At 42.6% G+C, this 17,402-nt stretch overlaps 1 protein-coding gene across 7 annotated transcripts in view; it reads left to right on the forward strand.

Annotated features, from left to right (window-relative positions):
* Positions 1–16,813, forward strand: part of TAMM41 (TAM41 mitochondrial translocator assembly and maintenance homolog) — a 37,604-nt gene extending 20,791 nt beyond the window's left edge. For 4 of the 7 annotated variants that reach the window (XM_069083918.1, XM_069083922.1, XM_069083923.1 and 1 more), the window contains 4 exons: positions 498–643; positions 5,482–5,647; positions 7,069–7,131; positions 16,670–16,813. In XM_069083918.1, coding sequence (XP_068940019.1) covers positions 498–643; positions 5,482–5,647; positions 7,069–7,131; positions 16,670–16,746 — 452 coding nt within the window. In that variant the 3' untranslated portion in view covers positions 16,747–16,813. Of the gene's footprint in view, positions 1–497; positions 644–2,688; positions 2,785–5,481; positions 5,648–7,068; positions 7,132–16,669 lie in introns of those variants that run through there. The other 3 variants (XR_011167542.1, XM_069083919.1, XM_069083920.1) reach the window with 3 other exon arrangements.
* The last annotated feature ends 589 nt before the right edge of the window (positions 16,814–17,402 follow it).

A 17,402-nucleotide genomic window follows, 5' to 3' on the forward strand; every position in this document is an offset into this window, starting at 1 on the left:
ATTTAAAGTGATTGCAACTCTTTTAAATATAGAATATCTTCCTCCCTCTGCCTTCATTCACTCTTCCTGGGACATTAGTTATTTTAGTTTTAAATGTTGCTTTAAAAAAATTCTGTCCTGTGAAGCCTGAACTATTTTCTTTATGGAAACTTTGTGGTTTTGTTTTGCAGATTAAAGGGGACAGAACAAGAAAAGCAGTGAGAGTTCAGTATTGTTAGGTGGGCCATTGGTTTCAGAGTTTGGGTGGGGACCCAGTCATGCACTGCACCCATCTTCCCTTGCCCAGGGTCACACAGCTAGCCCCTTCTGAGCTTCATCCTCCTTGTACCTCCTTGACCATTGTTTCAGCCAGAGAAGAAAGGAATTGTTTTAGTAGGGAGGCCTGCAGATGGACCTGAAGATGAACCCCGAGGTTTTGAACACCCATTTATGTGTTGTAGCCTTGACTTCTGCTTTGTGGCTTCTCATCAAGGGTTTTCTCCTTTTGTTACAACTAGGTGACTTTCGGATGCTGATAGGAGAGGAGAAAGCGAAGGTGGTGAACATTGTGAAGCCCAACATACCTCATTTTCGTGAGCTGTATAGTCAGATACTATTCAAGAACCCCCAAGTGTTATACAAACAAAGCCAAGGCAGACTAGAGGTAACGTGTCTACGTCCTTGTGTTTCAGTCCTTCAGGACTGACATTTTATCACTTTCCACTCCGGCAGATCCCAGCCCCTTTGACATGTTAAATGGCCCAAAATTGCATCACCTTCTCCCAGTCTGGTGATGAGTCTTTCCAGCTTGGTAGGCCTTGGCAGAGCTTGAGAAGGCAAACCCATAATACATGTGAAGTCATGCAAAACATATTTCCATAGTAGCCACGTTGCCAAAAAAAAAGTCAAGAACCCTAAAGTAAGTGAAGAAAGTCTGCTTCATTCTGCACTCCCAGCTCATCAGTTCTCTCTCAGGAAGTACCAGGCAGCATTTTCTTGTCATGTGACAGCATACTTCAGATGTGATCTCATTGGTGATCTGTGATCTCATTGGAGATCTGTGATCTCATTGGTGTGGGTGCTCCTGGCATTGTTACAGATTGCCATTTAATCATTACATGTATTTTTTTTATGAAGAGAGTGGACTTCTAGTTAGCTAGTGAATCCCTCATTAGAGGTGTTAAAGGATCTATGTCCTTCTATCAGGGATGCTTTAAAGAACCACCCCTTCATTGCATTTGGAAATTAGCCTGGGCTAGCAGGATAACTGAAGGGCTTCTTTAAAGGCAAAAGCGGTAATGGCAGATGAGTGTCTACACCTGTTCTGCCAGCTTTGCTCTCCACGTCAGCTGCAGACAGTGTGCCCATTCAGGCAGTGTAGGGAACCCTGGGAAGTTAATTGGCATTGATCCCAGGCTGACTTGATCAATCACTTGGTTTCTGTTAGTTGAGAATCAGTCTTTAAATTTATCCATTAAGGGGCAGGTAGGTGGCGCAGTGAATAGAGCACTGGCCCTGGAGTCAGGAGGACCTGAGTTCAAATCCTGCCTCAGACACGTAACACTAGCCATGTGAACTTGGGCAAGTCACTTAACCCCAATTGCCCCTCAATAACAGCAACAATAACAACAACAAAAAGAAATGGTTCACAGTTATTTAGGTGGTCAGTGTTTCTCAGACTAAGCAGCATCCATGTATATTCACAGATGTTATTGTGGCAGTGCAAGGCATGGGGAATTTGAGTAGTCAAGATAACCAGATTATAAGTAACCAAGTGACTACAAATAGTTTTTGAATGTAGAACTCCAGATAATAGTGCCTACTTTAAAGGGGTGTTGGGAGGATAAAATGAGATATTTGTGGATTGCTTTGCAAACTTTAAAGTGCTATATAAATGCTATTATCTCTTATTTGGGTTTGCTGCTAATGGTTAGAATGCTTCTAAGTTACAAAAGCAATTCCAAACAAAACTGTACATTCTTTAAAGCAAAATGTGATGATCCCTAAACATTGTTGCTAGATAAACTATAATACATTGTCTTCTTCAGAAGAAAAGAGTGGTGTTAGTTACTTTCTGTCAGTTCTTTATGTTTCTAGATGAAAAGATGTGAATAGGTTGCCATATGTACTGTTAGAGGGAGTACTGCCTATGCCAATGAGACCACAGACGTACCAAAGAGGATTCCTGAAGAGAATTAAAACTTTCGTCCCAAATGAAGGGCCACCTCTCAGGCTCCATGGACCAGCTATCCTGGATCCTGAATCTCTCTACTTACCCCCATTGAGTAAAACTGTTCTCAAGTTAATGTCACTGAGGACTGAGCCCAGCAAGATAAAAGCACGTGTGGACTGGGGTCAGGCAGTCTGGGCACTAATCCCCGCTCTTCTCCTAACTGTTCCTGTGACTTTAGACAAATCATTCCATCTCTCCAGGCCTTAGCCTCCTCGTCTGACCAGAGGTAAGGCCAACCAACTAAGCATAAGCCCTCTGCCAGCCCTAATCTGCAGTAGGCCCATGATTGTGTAAGAATAAGTTATTATGTAACCATCCTCCTGGTAAAAAAAAAAAGTCCTGTCTCCCTGTGATGTGTCGGTGACTTGGCCGGCCCTTGGAGGCTCTGTCCACCAAGCACCTCGCCCTGACAAGACCTACCAAACTGAAAAGGCTTCACATGTTGGCCTGATGCCAGACTATGTCTCTTGTCCTAGGACCAGCCTCACTTAGCTCAGAGAGGCTCATCACCTGGAGGGCTGTAGGGGGATGACTTTTTTGACCACAGCTTCCCTTGAAGACCATCTACTAAGGTATGGAGGGAGAGCCCACCCCCATGAAATCCCAGGCCCCTCAAGTAGTGCAGCATTAAGTTGTCAGGATGTTGGTTCTGCATGGATTCCTTTCACGGGATTCTTTCACAAAGGCCAGCAAGGGGGGTGTACATTTATGTGCACTTGTAGAAGATCTTAGAGGCCAAGCTCTTCACTTTGCTGCTGGCTAAGCTTCAGCCCAGAGGGAGAAGTGACTGACTTTACCAAGCAGGTAGCAGTCCTTGTCTGGCTCGCCCTGCTCAGGATTGTTTGTTAGCTTATTCTCTGCCGAGGAAGGGCACAGAGCCAAATAAAGCAAATAAGCTTTACATTGCTTAGAGTTTTGTTCTTTGAATGGTTCCTATTTAAACTTATTTAAGCAGGATTTAATAGAATACATTGTAAAGATGGCTCATTTAAGATGATTTTAATCAGGGTTGCTGTTCTTAAATTATAGTCTCGGCATTCTCTGTATTGAATCATTTAGCCAAATATGGAATAAATCTCCAAATAAGACCCTAAAATCCTAATTATTTCTATTTTGATTTTAAAACCATAATGTATTTTAAATTTGAACAAAGTAATAATAATAATAATAATATATGTGTTCACTTTCCCCATAAAGCATCCTCTTACGTACTTGTCAAGTTCCGTCACTTTTGTGGGGTTTTTAGAAGTCACTTGGTCATAGTTAGTGTGTGTGTGGTGATGCTCTGCTGAATCTTCTGTGCATCTTTTTGCATAGGTTTTTCCAAGCTCTTTGTAGTCTTCTTGTTTGCTCCTTTTTGCAACACAAAAGTACTCCATATGCCATGACTTATTTAGTCATTCCATGGTCATTAGGCACATGGATTGTTTCTAGTTTTTCCCTTTTACACATTAAAATAGCTATGTTGATTTGATTTTCAACAAGGGCATAAGACTAAAAAATTTCACTATGATTTGTTTGTCCTTTTACATGTTATAATTTCTGTACTAAGTTTGTGATTTTGTTCTGTTCTGTATGTGGAGAAGAAGAGTTATTTAATTAGCACTGCAGTCCATCTCTCATGTCGTTGGGGGAGATTGCAATTTCAGGCCTGCCCACCCTATCCATGGCCTTCCAGGAGTTTGCCATGGGGATCCCCCCAAAGTGTTTGATGAAGGCCTTTCTCAGTTTTTCTTTTGCTTTTTTTGGGGGGGGGAGGGCAATTGGGCTCAAGTGACTTGCCCAAGGTCACACAGCTAGCTTTTGTGTTAAGTGTCTGAGGCCAGATTTGAACTCAGGTCCTCCTGACTCCAGGGCCGGTCCTCTATTCACTGCACCGCCTAGCCGCCCCTTTCAGTTTTTCTTAATACTGTAAGATATTGTTGGTGTATATGGGCTATCTAGCAGTTGACCCTCATTTTACTGTATTGACTAACCTATCTTTCTGGTCAAACATTTCTCTGATGATATCTGTTACTCTAGTTTAAATTCAGTAAAAATAAATAATTTTTAAAAATTAGAATACAGCTATTGATCTCCTTATCCTTGAAGTCATATTTCTCTTCAGAAATCCAGTTTTAGGGGCAGCTAGGTGGCGCAGTGAATAGAGCACCGGCCCTGGAGTTAGGAGGACCTGGGTTCAAGTCCAGCCTTAGACACTTAACACACACAAAAAAAACTAGCCATGTGACCTTGGGCAAATCATGTAACCCCAATTGCCCTCCCCAAAAAAATGCAAAAGAAAAAAGAATTCCAGTTTTATTAATTCCTTCAGCAAATATCAAACACCTACTATTTATATGACAAAGTTATTCATTGGTGCTGTGGTGTTCTGGTAATAAGTTAGTCACTGTCTATATGCTCCAGGAATTTATGGTCCCTATTTGGAGGGAGCCTGTGGTCTAGTCAGTTTTGTGATACCAGTAGCTGAGCGGTATAGTCACTGCTCTCCTGCTCTGCGCTCTGGTCTTTGCTGCAATCCCCTGCAGCTGCACACACTAGTGCTCCTCTGTGCTGGGACTGTGACCCAGAACTGGGTAAGAGCAGTAGAGTTGTGTCCAGTGCTAGTCAAGGATTCCTTGTAATCCCCCTCTGAACTTTCGTCAGACCTCTTCATCCTCTGTGGACTGAGAGCTGCTGCCACTGATACCACCAAGTGTGTAGGCTCCAGACAGACCTACGTTCTAGTGTTACAGACTTCTACCCACCTCTCAAATTTTCTTAGACCAAAAAAAATCTCACTCCAACTTTATATTGGCTCTGCCACCCTAAAATTGTATCTGAGGTGTTATTTTAAAGTTGTTTAGAGGGGAATGTTGGGAGAATTTCACTGGTGGCCCCCCTAATTCATCATCTTGGTTCCACCCCACCTGAAGTACAGTATTTAAGAAAATAGTAATCAGTTCCAAGTGTCAGATACTTAGTAAACCATGATGTCAGTTGTCTTACCCTAAACCTAAAGAACAGAATGAAAATTGGCCTTTGAAAGGAAAGTATCTTTTTTGTTCTATTGAAATGAAACAATATGGGAAAACAATTTTATTGAAGGGTCCCTTAATTCTCTACATTTCTGTCCTCAGCCTAGGGACAGATACGGAGAGCCTGCTTAGTCTGATTCTGAGGGGTGGCTGTCTGTATGTTTAACAGAATTGTTTCTAGAGCTGTGCTGGACTGACTTCAGAGCACTTCACTGACTGACTTTTTCATTATTGTTGTTGTTGTTAACTCAGATAGATAAAAGCCCAGAAGCCCAATTCACTCAGCTCATGACTTTACCAAAAACCCTGCAGCAAGAAATAAGTTATCTCATGGACACTCCAGGAAGAAACAGAGATGTAGAGGAAATTTTATTACAAGTGGCTCATGATCCTGATTGCGGGAAAGTGGTACGGCAAGGTAGGTTTTTCAGTTTGTCATCAAGGAAATGTTGGCCCTCGAGAAGAAAACAGCTTATGAATCCTGCTTTCACTTGGTCATCTAGAAAGGAAGCGTCCTTTCGATATTTTCTCTAAGAAAGAAAGAAAGCACCAATAATTGGAGGCTGTTGTCCCCCCACATGTACATTTCTTCCTACCCCCTTTTTGGAAGGGTATGTAATATTCCACCCTTCTGCAAAGAATTGGGGGGATGTATCTTCTTATGTTTTCTTGTGATTGACCTAAAAATAAGAAGTATACTAATGTGCTCTAGGAGCAATCATCTGAGCTAGCAAAGGGATGTATTTTTATGATGATAGATACGCAACTTTGTTCAGTGAACTGATGATATCTAATGTCTCAGTAACAATACCCAAGATTTTTAAAGCACTTTAAGGCTTACAAAACTTTGTGCAGATATTATCTCATTTGAGCCTTACGACAGCCCTGTAGGGTGGGGGCTTTTGTTCCCATTTTACAGATGAGGAAATTGAAACAGAGAGAGGTTTATGTAACTCTCCAGGGTCACATGGCTAGTAAGTATCAGACAGGGTTTGAACCCAGGCCTTCCTACAGCCTTGAAAGTATTTCATAAACTGACTAATGCCTCATAGAAACTGATATTCAGTATAAAATAAAACATCTTCAGGAAACTTGCCCCACTTTGAGTGGATGTTGTCTTTTCATTCCTAGTTATTGAGATACAATCAGTGTAAATGATATTGCCATTATTTCATATAAGTTGTTAGCATATGAATGTTACCTCAATAAACACTGCCAAATTATCACAATATATACTCAGATATATGAGGACCTGCTCTAAATTCATATCTTTTAAAGCGTTATTAAAAATCATTGAACACTGAGCGGCTAGGTGGCACAGTGAATAGAGCACTGGCCCTGGAGTGAAAAGGAACCTGAGTTCAAACCTGGTCTCAGACACTTGACACACTTACTAGCTGTGTGACCTTGAGCAAGTCACTTAACCCCAATTGCCCTGCCTTCCCCCCCTACATAAAGCCCCTCCCCAATTTTTTTTCTAGTTCATTGCACAAATGAATTTTTTGTTGGTTTTTATCTGTTTTCATGAACCAATTTGTAATTTTATAGTTTTTGTCTGCTCAAGTCAAAGAAAGGCTGAAAATGTTTTACCTTCAGAACTGGGCTATTTAGATATAAAGAGTTTTTGTTGTTAATGTTTGGGGCATCCAGCAGCATTTAACATATTTGATCAAGATAATTGAAGGAAGAGCCTATAACAGATGGAAAATTTATGTGACATTAAAACAAATCACTTTCGCTAATTTTATTGGGCCCATGGAAAAGCACACTGTCTTCAGTTCATTCTTTAAAGCTTTTCAGATGGCTAACATTTGTGTATAATGTTCTTCCCGGGTACAGGAGTTTCAGGAATTGTGAGACCTTCGAGTGTCATACAGAGTACCAAAGGAATCCTCACAGCTGGTAAGAAAGAGCTTCAGAAACCCCGTGTCTGAGGTCGCCCTTGATTTCTTGCTGCTGCTCCACTTCTGGTCATTATTCATTTCTTGGCCCTTTGTTGATTGCTGCCTCAGTCATGCCTTCCGTCAGTTGGCACATTGGGGAGGCCCCCAAAATGGAGCGATTCATCTTTGAGAAATTACAGCGTGACCCCATGATTCTAATATGCTAGTCTGAGGACTCGAACATTTGAGGGGCCTGCATGTTATAAGTCCTAGATGGCTTTGCAGAGTGTTGGTGTCCAAAGCAAGGGACATGCCAGGGCCCCAGAGGATGGGAAGTCAATAAGCCTTTGTTACGTGCCTGCCGTGTGCCAGCCACTGTCTTAAGCAAAGAGCATGCAGAGGGAATCCTCTCACTGCTGTCAAGGAGCTCACAGGAAATACCGGGGCCAAGTGGAGATAATCAGCAGGGAAGGTAAAGACCTCTTGTAGAAGGCGGGATTTTAGCTGAGACATGGAGAGAATTCCAGTCATGGCCCACAGTCAGCATCTCCCAGCCAGATGGAGTTTTAGGCAAGGAGTATCTTAGAAGCCAGTGTCTCTGGGTAGCAGAGCACATGGAGAGGAGGAGGAGGATGTAAGCAGGCTGGAGAGGTAGGAGGGAGCCAGGTGGGAAAGCATTTAAAAGGCAAACAGGGTTTTCTGTGTGATATATATAGGAAGCCACTAGCGTTTCTGAAGGGTGACATGATGAGGCGTGTGCCTTCGGGCGGTGGGTCCACTTCCCCTGGTAGCTGTTCACACACTTGCCTCCCGCTCAGATAGCCCTTTCCTTTACATATTTCCACTTCCCCCACTGGCCACCCCAGGCATTGGCCCCTCGGGGGCATTGAAATCTAGGCACCCGCAGCCACTGCACAAGCTGCTCAACCCTAGTGCCCCCCAGAGTCCAGCTATAGCAGCTGCCCTTTGGGTGCTGGACAGTGACTGGTAAGCAAGCTCCCTCCTTGCACCGTTGTCAGTGGGACACATTAGGCCACGTGGATAGTTTTTGATGGGCATCATTGACCTCATTACATTATCTTTTCCCCTGAACCCACCTCTCTTTCATACTTTCCCATTTTTGTTGAGAAGACCCTCCTCCTTCCCGTTCCTCAGGTTCCCAGCCTCACTGTCCTTGACTCTTCACTCTCCTGTGGTCCTCGTGTCCATGCAGTTGCCAAATCTTGTTTCTTTACAGCTTTTCATGCCTTCTCTCTGCTCACGCCACCACAGCCCTCATTCCATTCCTTTTCACTTCTTGCCCCAGCTGTTTCAGGTCTTCTGATTGCTTCTGCTTCAGTCTACCCTCTGCACACAATGTGTCAGACCCACCATAGGAGGACCCCTTTTTTTCTTACCAAACCTTAATCACTGAATGGGCTTTGCTTCGGTCAAACTTAGACCTGTTAAAGACCTTAGTTTGAAAAGGCCAGTGTCCCTCACTGCATCCAGGGCCATCTCCACTTGTCCTGATCTATGTTTGGTCACTGGACCCAGATGCTCCAGAGAAGAGAGTGAGGCTGGTGACCTTGCACAGCCTGCCTCACTCCAATCCAATTCACTTGCATGGTTCTCTTCAAGAATGAAGGACAGACAGCAGCAGCAGAGGCTGCCACAGGCCTCACAGCAACTTAGTTTTAGAATGTTACGTTGCTTGTGTTTCATTTAGTTTGTTCAGTATTTCCCAAAGACGTTTCAGGCTAGTTTGGGCCGCACTTGGGAGTGTTGCAGGCCACGTTACTGCCTGTGAGCTGGACGTTTCTGCTCTACACAGCTGCCAGGCTGATATTCCTGAAGCCTAGGTCTGGCCATGTCACTTCATCTCTTATGTCTCCCTGTTGACATTAGGATAAAATATCGTTTTCTTCTTTTTAATCTCTATTTTTATTTCTGGTTTAATTTCTGTTTTTGTCTAAATTTGTATAATGTTCATAAATTGTGATGTGCATAAGTAAAATTATAAATGCAGTATTTACATTTATATAATTTTGAAAATAAGTAAATATATCTATAGAGAGGTGCATGGACAAAATTTTTTTACTGATGGGGTGAGTGACCAAAACAGTTTGGAAATCATTATTCTTAAATGTTCATTCTAAAACTCCTTTTTGAATCTCTTTTCACAGATGCTAAGACTCCCCCTTCCCCCGCAAGAGTGAAGTTGAGTTGTGAGTCTTGTAGGTTTTGTTGTCCCCCTCCACTTCATCTCCTATGCTGCCACTTCCTTATGCTTAAATCTGGTCCATAATTCTCTGCGAGTCCTTTGCCGGTACTCGAAGGCCTTCCCGAATCTGGCACCACAGACTTTTTCTGCCTTGTTTCCTCCTATTCCCTGCCACAGATGCTTATTATACTCTAGTCCAGGAGTTAGCAGCTTGGGCTCCCTAGGCTTGTTTTCTGCTTGTTTTTTCTATTTTGATAACAGCATTTCAATATAAATTGTTTCCATTGTAATCCTATCTTTTATACATTTAAAAACATTCTTAGGAGTCTATAGACATCGCCCAACTGTCCACCCACGTGGATTCTTTTCTACTACCCACAGCCCTGTGCTTTCTCTCCTCTCATCTCTCATCCTTCGGCTGCTTCATCCATTCAGTTCCTGCCTATCCCTTAAAACCAGCCCCAGCGTCACCTCCTCCCTGAAGTCTCCTCTGAACCTCCCTGTCTTCCTTTAGCCTTCAGCTGTGTTTTTACCTACTTCTCAAAGTACTGTGCACTCAACTGTCAGCTCCGTGAGGAATCTGACTCGACACTGGCTCTCTCCTCCCTTACCTAAGCTACTCAGTAGGGAAGCAGGTAGCACCTAGACCAGACTTGTGCTGCCATCTGCCAAGGCCAAGACAAGGGAAGCAGAGATTCTGTGAATAAGAGGCTCAGTCACACTGCTCATGACCCAGTCTCTACTCACAGTCAGGGCCCCTCATTTCTTGTCCCTTATTCTTTACATTATCTACAGTGTGCTTCCTCATCTGGTTTAAGATGAGAAGCTGTTTATAAACCCATGTTTTATAATGGGTTGGCTATGTTTTCTGAAACCGTTTAGGCCGCATGGTTTGACAAAAGCGAAATCATTCGCTAAGCCTCGTTAAGCATTCTTTTCATGAAATTAGACTATCCTGAACCATCTAGAACTCTAATCACTACAGTTACAGCTGTCTCATCCACATTATATTTTGCACCTAGTTAGAACTGTATTCTGTGCTTGGGGCTGCCAAACTGACATGAGCCCTTGGCCCCTTCTCATCCTTGCAGGACTCTCTTTGCCAGCAGAGGGCAGCAGCCAACATGCACCTGTCAGAAACCCAGCCTCCTCGTGTCCTGATGGCAGACAAGGACTGAGGGGGCCCAGGTGGGCTCTTGAAACATGGAGCCAATGACCTCACCTCTCCATTGAGACGTTACATTGTTAACACATGTCAAGGCTACTGTATTAAGTGGCAGGACATTTTCACTGAACTAACTTGTAATGTAGTTACAGGAAATATTTATTTTCTTTATCTTATTCTGTAGTCATTTTAGGTAAATAGTGTCTCTGCTAACTCAGATTTTCTTATGGATATTGGAAAAGCACTGACTCAAAGTATTATTTCAGGTTTACACATTCATCTTGACTCTTAAAAATTTCCTTCTTTACATATCCAAATGGCACTGGTAAGCACTTTTTCTAGGGATCAAAGGTTTGACTATAGCAGTAATTGAATTGGTGGTTTCTCTGTGCCCTCCCCCTCAATTCCTCCCCTCTCTTCCTCCTTCTGACTCCCCTGGCAATTTCTGTAGCTGGGAACTTTCTTCTTCCAGCTTTCCACCCCCTGAGTACAAACTCTGTGAAGTTATCCATTCCCCCATTATCTTGCAGCAGGTCTTTTCCCTTAGGAAACTGTGTAACACCTATTTCTTTGTTTCCTTTTCTTCTGTGGACATTTTCACCTCTTTCCCCTATTTCTTACTTCCTGGGCCTGCCGTCTTTGGCATCATGGATTTTAGAGCTAGAAGGGGCCTTAATTTATTCCCCTTATTATAGATCTTTATTGATAAAATAATCTTCCTTTCATTTTTCTCTAAAACCAAAAGAGTTAAAGAGACTTGCCCAAGATCACACCATTAATAAGAAGCTGAAGAAGTTTCGTTTCCTCCCCACATTCAGGCTCCCCTTAATTACCCTGCTCTCTCCTTAGGGAGGATATAAGCAAGTGAAATAACTAGCTTAGAGAGAGAAAATCAAAATTCAATTTGTGTTTCCATCCACCTGAGAAGTGATATAATTCACCCCAAAAGAGATTGGGAAGAACAGTGGAAGATGGGAGAAACCATAAGCACCTGGACTTCCTAGAGCAGGAAAGGACTTCAGCATTCATCTGGGCTAGGTGAGGAAATAGCCCCAGACCTGAATCAGTGTCTGTCAGAGCTGGACAGTTTTCTGGTTTCTTCTGACTCCAGTCATCACCATGCTTCTCCATTATTTTACTGAAATGTGATTTCCCAAGATATTTGGGACACATCCACATTCAAGTGTAAGCTCAGAAATGCATGGGGCAGCTAGGTGGCGCGGTGAATAGAGCACTGGCCTTGCAGTCAGGAGGACCTGAGTTCAAATCGGGCCTGATATTTGACACACTTACTAGTTGTGTGACCTTGGGCAAGTCACTTAACCCCAGTTGCCATTTCCCCCTCCAAAAAAAAAAATGCACCACAAAGACAAATTACTTCTGACTTATCTATTCCAGTATTTCCCATTAGCCAGTGAGGGAAATGGTAAGGTATTTTAGATGTTATCATCCCTATTTTATCCCCTCTGTTGCTGAAGGAAAGTGAATTGTAAGAAGGCACATTGAGTCATAAGAGTTTTTTTTTGTTTGTTTTTAAAAGCAATCGTAGTTAAATAACTTGCTCAAGGTTACACAGCCAGTTATTTCTGGGTGTGGTGCTAAGTATCTGAGCCCAGATTTGATCCCCAGGTCATCCCGACACTGTAAACAGTGCTCTTACTCGCTGAGCCACCTAGTCACCTCAGAGTCATAGAGTTTTGAGCTAGATGAGACCTTCAGAGAGTATCTGGTCCAACTCTTGATAGAACTGAAGCCCAGGGAAGTTAAAGGACTTGCCTAGGGTCACTTGTAGCAGAACTGGGACTATAACCTCTTCCTGCCTTCTCCCTTCATCCAGGAAGCTGGGTTTGTCATGGCGACATCTCTCAGTCATGGAGGACTGGGTATGGTCGCAAGCCAGACTGCCTTGTTTCTGTCCTGTTCACTGTGAGTGCTTGCTATCCAGCCACTAAGAGAGCTGCCTCTCTAGTTTGTGGTGTGCAGTCAGAATTTTAGCTCGGTAATGGCAGTGCCATGTGCTGGGGGTTTCTTCACATTGCCAATTGAGTGACTTTAAAAAAAATCTTTAAAATATTTTAAAGCTTAAGAGAGCAAGATTTAGAGTTATGCCTAGAGTGCAGGAGTTAGTAACTTTTTATATGTCATGGACCCCTCAGGCAATGTGGGAAAACCTACGAACCCCTCTGAAGGATCAAACTTTTAAATGATGCCTAGAATTAGAGAAGAAACCAGTTATCAGGTTTTTTTTAAAAAAGCAAAAGTCATTGAGCCCACATTCAGAAACCCTGCTATAGAGATTTCTAAAATGCCTTATGGCAAGTATTGCGATATTTGTGATGGCCAGTAAGGTGCGCTTTAAAAGATTCTGACAGCTTTCAGATAGATGAGGTGAGTTGGCAGGCTTAGTTCCGCCCTCTCAGTGTAAGGACCTTTTCTCTCTCTCGCCACTAGGTGGCAGCCATGTGGTCCACCCGCATGCATCTGTGCTTTGCCACCTGCAGATGGGAAAGGCAGACCCGCTGTCCTCTCCCAGCCTGGTTCTCAGTGAAAACATGAGAATCAGAATGTGACTGATCCGTTCCTCTGCGCAGCTTTGGGGGCAGGTCCCTAGATCCTTTTTTAGCCTAGCAAGAACTACCCAGGTTAAGGAGTGTTAAGGCTTGTACAGAACAGGTTTCTGGCATGCCCCAGTTGCTGTTTACCGGCTCTGCTTTGAAGGCAGCAGAATGGCTCACTCATTAACCACAGCTGCACTAGAGGCAAGCAGGCAAGTGGACTGGCAGAAATGCCGCCGTTTGACGGGACTGAACCCATTTCTCATAGTTACTTGGAACTGATGCTGCTGGTAAAGGCTGTGCAGAGATTTGCTTGTCTTTTGGGCCCAGTCCTTTGGGGGTTTTGTGTAATTTCCATTTAGATGAGGTTTTTTTGTTTTTACTTGTTCCTTAGAAAAGATTTTTTTGGTAGATACAGTTAGTTTGGTTAGAAATTTAATTAGGAGAAACATCTGGTGTTTAAAGTTAAGAGAAAATGTATTCTCCTTTCTATGTATTTCTTTCATTTCTGACTTCATTAACCTGAGGGGTTTTGTCTTGATCTTTGTGAACTACCAGGTGTTTCTAGTTGATGAGCCCACAAGAAGTGAACTCTGTGTGTGTTTAGTTAGCAGAGGTGGAGTTTTAACAGTGGCCCTACTGGTTGATCCTACATGCTGCTACTGTGTGCCAGGGACTAGAGAGACAAAAATGGGAAAATGACACAGTCCCTTACCTCCAAGAGCTTATGGTCTGTTATAGGGAGGAAACATGAACACGATAATGGTACAAGTTATAATATTATAAAATCCTTAGAAGGCAGCAAACAGATGTGAGAAGAGAAAGATGGGTTCTGGTTAGGAGCATTTGGCAGGTTTCCTGGAGGAAGTGACAGCCAAGTAAAGAAAAGAAATCAGTAATCTGAAGTGGAGAACATGGTGGCCAGTGTGTGCAGATACAGAGAACTCAGGTTCTAACCTAAGATTTGAACCCAGATTGCCAACTCCCGACTCTAACAAAGAGCTAGTCGTGATAGCAGTAGAAGTAGGTCAGTGTTCTAGGCAAGATAAGACTGCAAGAGTCTAGATTAGTCATAGAGAACTAATTAGCAGAGGATTGTTAAATCAGTGATGTAGGCCAAGAGAATGGAATTTGTATCCATTTCAGTAACATAGAAAACATCCACATGAGAACTATAGAGTTTTAGATTGCAGTATCTAGGCCAACCCCTACTTTCACAGATGAGGAAATGAAGGCCCAAAAAGTATGTGACCTGTTCAAAGTCATAGAATTGGGATTAGAACCTAGAGCTCCTACCTGCCCAGCCATTGTTCTTTCCAATACATCCTGCTGTCTTATGTCTGTAGAGAATACTTCCTATGAAATATAAGTTCCTTAAGGGCAGGAACCAACTTGATTTTATATTTGTCTACTTAGCACCCAGTACTGCCTACAACGAGTTTCATAAATTCTTGTTGATTGTTTCACTAATTGATTCTGGAATTCAAACTGAAGTGCTGTCTATAAGATTTTCATAAAAGAAAATGCCTGTTTGGGGGCTGGGGGTGGCAGGGACTGTGTGTGTCTTTCCACCAAAAGCAAAGAACCAGCTAGTCAGAAAGGCCTACATATGAGGGGTTTTTAATTTAACCTTTTTCAATTTACAAAAATCTGTTTTTCTCTTCGTACCCCTTCATACCATTGAAAAAGAAAAAGAGAACTCTTCTAACAAATAAACATAGTATATGAACTGATGCAAAGTGAACAGAACCAAGAGAACATTGTATACAGTAACAGTATTATTGTACAGTGACCAGGTGTGAGTGTGAAAGACTTAGCTATTCTCAGCAATACCACGATCCAAGACAATTCCTAAGGACTTACAATGAATAATGCTATTCACCCCCAGAGAAAGAACTGATGGAGTCTGAATGCAGAGCTAAGCAAACTTGTTTTACTTTATTTCTCTTGATTTTTTTGGTTTTTTGTTTTGGTCTGTTTTCTTTCACGGTATTGCTAATATGGAAATAGGGTTTGTATGACTGCATATATGTAATCTAGATCTAATTGCCTTCTTAAGGAGGGAAAAGGGGATGAAGGGAGGGAACTCAAAATTTTTAAAAACAAATGTTAAAAATTGTTTTTACATGAAACTGAGAAAAAATAAAATTTATGAAAAAATGCTTGTTGAATGAAAAAAAAACATAAAATAATCAAGCAAAACAAATTCCTACATTGGCCATATTCCCCCACCCCCAGTATGCTTCATCATTGATCCTCCAGAGCTGTCATTGGTCATTGTGCTGATGCCCAGAGTCTTTCAAAAGTGCTTATCTTTACAGTATTGTTGCTATTGTATAGATTGTTCTCACTACAGTCTGCCTTGGATCACAAAAGCCAAGTAGAGTTCTATTTTCCCCTTGTTTAACGTGCCTGAGTTCCAAGTAGGCAGTGCCTGGGGTTTCCAGAACTGAATTAGACTTATAATAGCCATTGCATCTTGTAACTGTGGCTTAGTTTCCTGTGGCTGTCATTGAGCTTGCCATATGAAGGAACCAAGAACCTGAATTGGGTTTGGAAGCTGTATTGGTTCAGAGGGGAATGTAAAATCCTCTTCTATAACAAGTTCTGGCTTTAGTGTTCAAGTAGGTGAGGTTTGCTGAGAGTACTTGCTCCAGGGAGAAAATTAAAGGTGGTGGAGGTGGGGAAGGGCAGTCTTCGGGCTCTGGGTTTCTAAGAATAGGCTGTGCTGGTCAGTGAACAGGTGGGAGTGCCGAAGAGTCCTTAGAGACCAGACGGGCAGTTGTCCTGGGGACCTGCCTTTTCTTACCAGCTCGTCCCTACAGTCATCACTTCTGTAGGTTATTCTGAAACAGGTCTTCCAGCCAATTAACAAGCAATTATGAAGCAGCCCCTCTGTACAGACATTGTGCTTAGCAGGTGCTGCATATACAAGTACCAGCTGAGATAGCACCAGCCCTTCTGGGGCTTCTGTTTTCCACAGGGCTCCTGGGGGCAGCAGTTAGAAAGTTGATATTTTCAAGAAAACAGACCAACCACAAATTAATTCGTCTTAATTTGTCAGAAATACTTAGAGATTTAGCACTAGAAAAGACTTCAAAGGCCATCTAGTCCAGCCCCTTTCAGTTGACCACCAGGAAGCTAGAGGCCAGCGAGGCAAAGTGATTTGTCCAGAGTCACACAGGTAGTGAATAGGAGAGGCTAGATTTGAACCCAGGCCCTCTGTTTCCAGAGGCGGTGTTCCTCCCACTGTACTGCTGATGCATCATGTTTTATCTCCAGAGGCACATATTTCAGGCTTCAAGTTAGACACATTTGTGTCTCAAAATAGAGAGGACTGTGCTGGGCACGAGGGAAATGCAAGAGTGAGACAAGAAGGCAGCTCTTGGCTTCAGGAAGCCTCCTTTGCACCCAGTGGGGGGGGGGGGCGTTACATATGAGTGGGCAGTTTGGGTGAAAGTTTGCTGCATTCCCCATGTCCTCAGTCAGTGCAAGTTTGAGTGTTTGTGTTGTCAAGGTCCATGACTGTCTATCTATTCAGAGTTTGTTTCTGAAGTATTCTATGATAAGAGTTGTCACTGAATTTCCACTAAATAATGCTATTTTTTTCCTTTTCCCTTTCCCTTTCTCTCAGGTGTGAAGAAATCGTTGATTTATAGTTCAATGAAAATGCTAAAAATGTGGACCGGATGGACAAAGAAGACATCCTGACGTTGCTTGTTTTTGTAAATGCTATGTATAGATGAATAAAGTGTCCGATCTTTTTGTCAGAACAGCATTAATTGTTTTTATCTACTATTTAATTTCTTTGGAAACCTTGAGACAAGTAAGAAAGGATTACATAAAAGTGGTTTGGGGTAGTTTTATGACAAGAGAATTATTCTGTTCAGATGTTCAGCTGTGTGGATTCACTGTTCATTAGAACTTAGACTGACACATTTTCTAGACGCATTAGTGTCAGAAGTCTATAAAGGAGGGGCGGCTAGGTGGCACAGTGAATAGAGCACTGGCCCTGGAGTCAGCAGGACCTGAGTTCAAAGGCAGCCTCAGACACTTAACACTAGTCATGTGACCTTGGGCAAGTCACTTAACCCCAATTGCCCTGCCTTCCCCCCCTCTAAAAAAAATAAAATAAAAAAGAAATGTGTGAGGTTGTTCACATGTGTGTGGAATATTCAGCCCCTGGATGATAGCCTTAGGAAGCTTTCCCTCGCTACTTGTCTTCTTATAATCTCCTCTCCTTGCTATCCTGCCTCCACACACTTTTTTCCAGTCAGGCTTCTAAAGTGTTTGATTAAAATTTTACTGGGTCAAGGCTTTTATTTTTATGTCCTTTAGAATGCATGGTTGTCATGGCTCATGTGCTA

Source organism: Petaurus breviceps, unplaced genomic scaffold (assembly GCF_028583685.1).
Source record: "Petaurus breviceps papuanus isolate PSGF00001 unplaced genomic scaffold, PetGlider_PUasm1.0 174, whole genome shotgun sequence".
NCBI classification, from domain to species: domain Eukaryota; kingdom Metazoa; phylum Chordata; class Mammalia; order Diprotodontia; family Petauridae; genus Petaurus; species Petaurus breviceps.